The 1,642-nt window shown below is 44.2% G+C and overlaps 1 protein-coding gene across 1 annotated transcript in view; it reads left to right on the forward strand.

Moving 5' to 3' along the window:
* Zyg11a (zyg-11 family member A, cell cycle regulator) overlaps nt 1–1,642 on the forward strand; it is a 46,228-nt gene that overhangs the window by 14,822 nt on the left and 29,764 nt on the right. The window contains exon 3 of the mRNA XM_013022198.1: nt 476–1,227. Coding sequence (XP_012877652.1) covers nt 476–1,227 — 752 coding nt within the window. The remainder of the gene's footprint in view (nt 1–475; nt 1,228–1,642) is intronic.

The raw sequence follows: 1,642 nt of genomic DNA on the forward strand, positions 1-1,642 counted from the left end.
GCTAGGGTTCTACCACTTGAGCCATAGGACCACTTCCAGCTTTTTCTGATATTAATTGGAGATGAGTCTCACAGAGGGCTAGAAATGTGGCTTGGTGGTAGAGTGCTTGTCTAACATCTATGAAACCCTGGGTTCGGTTCCTCAGTAAGTAGAAAAAGCAGAAGTGGCACTGTGGCTTAAGTGGTAGAGTTCTAGCCTTGAGCAAAAGAAGCTCAGGGACAGCACCCAGGCCCCAGGACTGGAAAAAAACAAACAAACAACAAAAAAACCCACAAAGTGGTAGAGTTTAAACCCTGGGACTGGCAGACACACAAAAAAAGTCACAGACTTTTCTGCCCTGGCTGGCTTTGAACTATGATCCTCAGATCCTGAGTAGCTAGGATTACAGGCATGAGCCACCAGCACCCAGGTAGTTTTTGCCTTCAAAGGCATTAGATGTAGTTATCATTGCAAGCTGCTTTTGCTTCTCTTACAGGCAAGCTGACTGACAGAACAGCAAGTATTTTCCAAGGCAACCAAATGAACTTGAAGGTGCTCAGTATCCAAAAAGCTAAAATCTCACCAGCTACCTTCACAGGAGCCTTCTGCCATCATAAGCTCATTGAAGTAGATGCCACTGCAGTGCACTCTGACCTCCCAGTCCCAGACATTTTAAATGCACTCTGCAGCAACAGATGGATCCAGCAAAACCTCCGGTGTCTCCTGTTAGATTCAACAACTGTCCCTCAAAATTCAAGATTACTGTTTGTTGGTCAGCTCACTGGTCTTCGCATTTTAAGTGTTTCTAATATTAGCTTTTATAATGAAGACCTGGTTAACATTTCTCAGTTACCAGTGCTGCAATACTTGGATATCTCCAATACTCTGATCACTAACATCTCTGCACTCATCACCTGTAAGGATCGGCTCAAGTCTCTCACAATGCACAATATGAAATGCCTGACCATGACTAAATTACAAATTCTTGAAGTTATCAGAGAACTGAAATGTTTGCTTCACCTCGATATTTCTAATCACAGGCAGCTCAAATCAGACCTAGCTTTTCATTTACTACAGCAGAAGGATGTACTGCCTGATGTTGTATCCCTCGATATTTCTGGGGGCCAGTATATCACTGATGGAGCTGTAGAATTGTTTATACGCCAGCGGCCTTCAATGAAATTTGTGGGACTCTTGGCTACAGATGCTGGTTATTCTGACTTCTTAAATGGAAAGCAAGGCTTGAGGGTGTGTTCTTATTTAGATTTTTTTTTTTTTTGTCTTTTGTTGGTTGTGGGGCATGAACTCTGGGCCTAGCTGTTGTCCCTGAGCTCCTCAACTCAAGACAAGGGCTCTACCACTTGAGCCACAGCACCACGTCTGGTTTTCTTGTAGTTAATTGGAGATAAGTCTCATGGACTTTCCTGCCTGGGCTGGCTTTGAACCATGATCCTCAGATCTCAGCCTCCTAGGATTACAGGTGTGAGCCACCAGTGCCAGGAAGTAGGTAAAATTTTGGGTGGTGGTTGTTAGTCATGGGCCTTAAACTCAGGGCCTGGGCACTGTCTCTAAGCTTTTTTGCTCAAGACTAGCACTCTACCACTTAGAGCTACAGCACCACTTCTTTTGGTTTTCTGGCGGTTAATTGAAGATGAGAGTCTCA

Source organism: Dipodomys ordii, unplaced genomic scaffold, assembly GCF_000151885.1.
Source record: "Dipodomys ordii isolate 6190 unplaced genomic scaffold, Dord_2.0 Scaffold61, whole genome shotgun sequence".
Lineage (NCBI taxonomy): Eukaryota > Metazoa > Chordata > Mammalia > Rodentia > Heteromyidae > Dipodomys > Dipodomys ordii.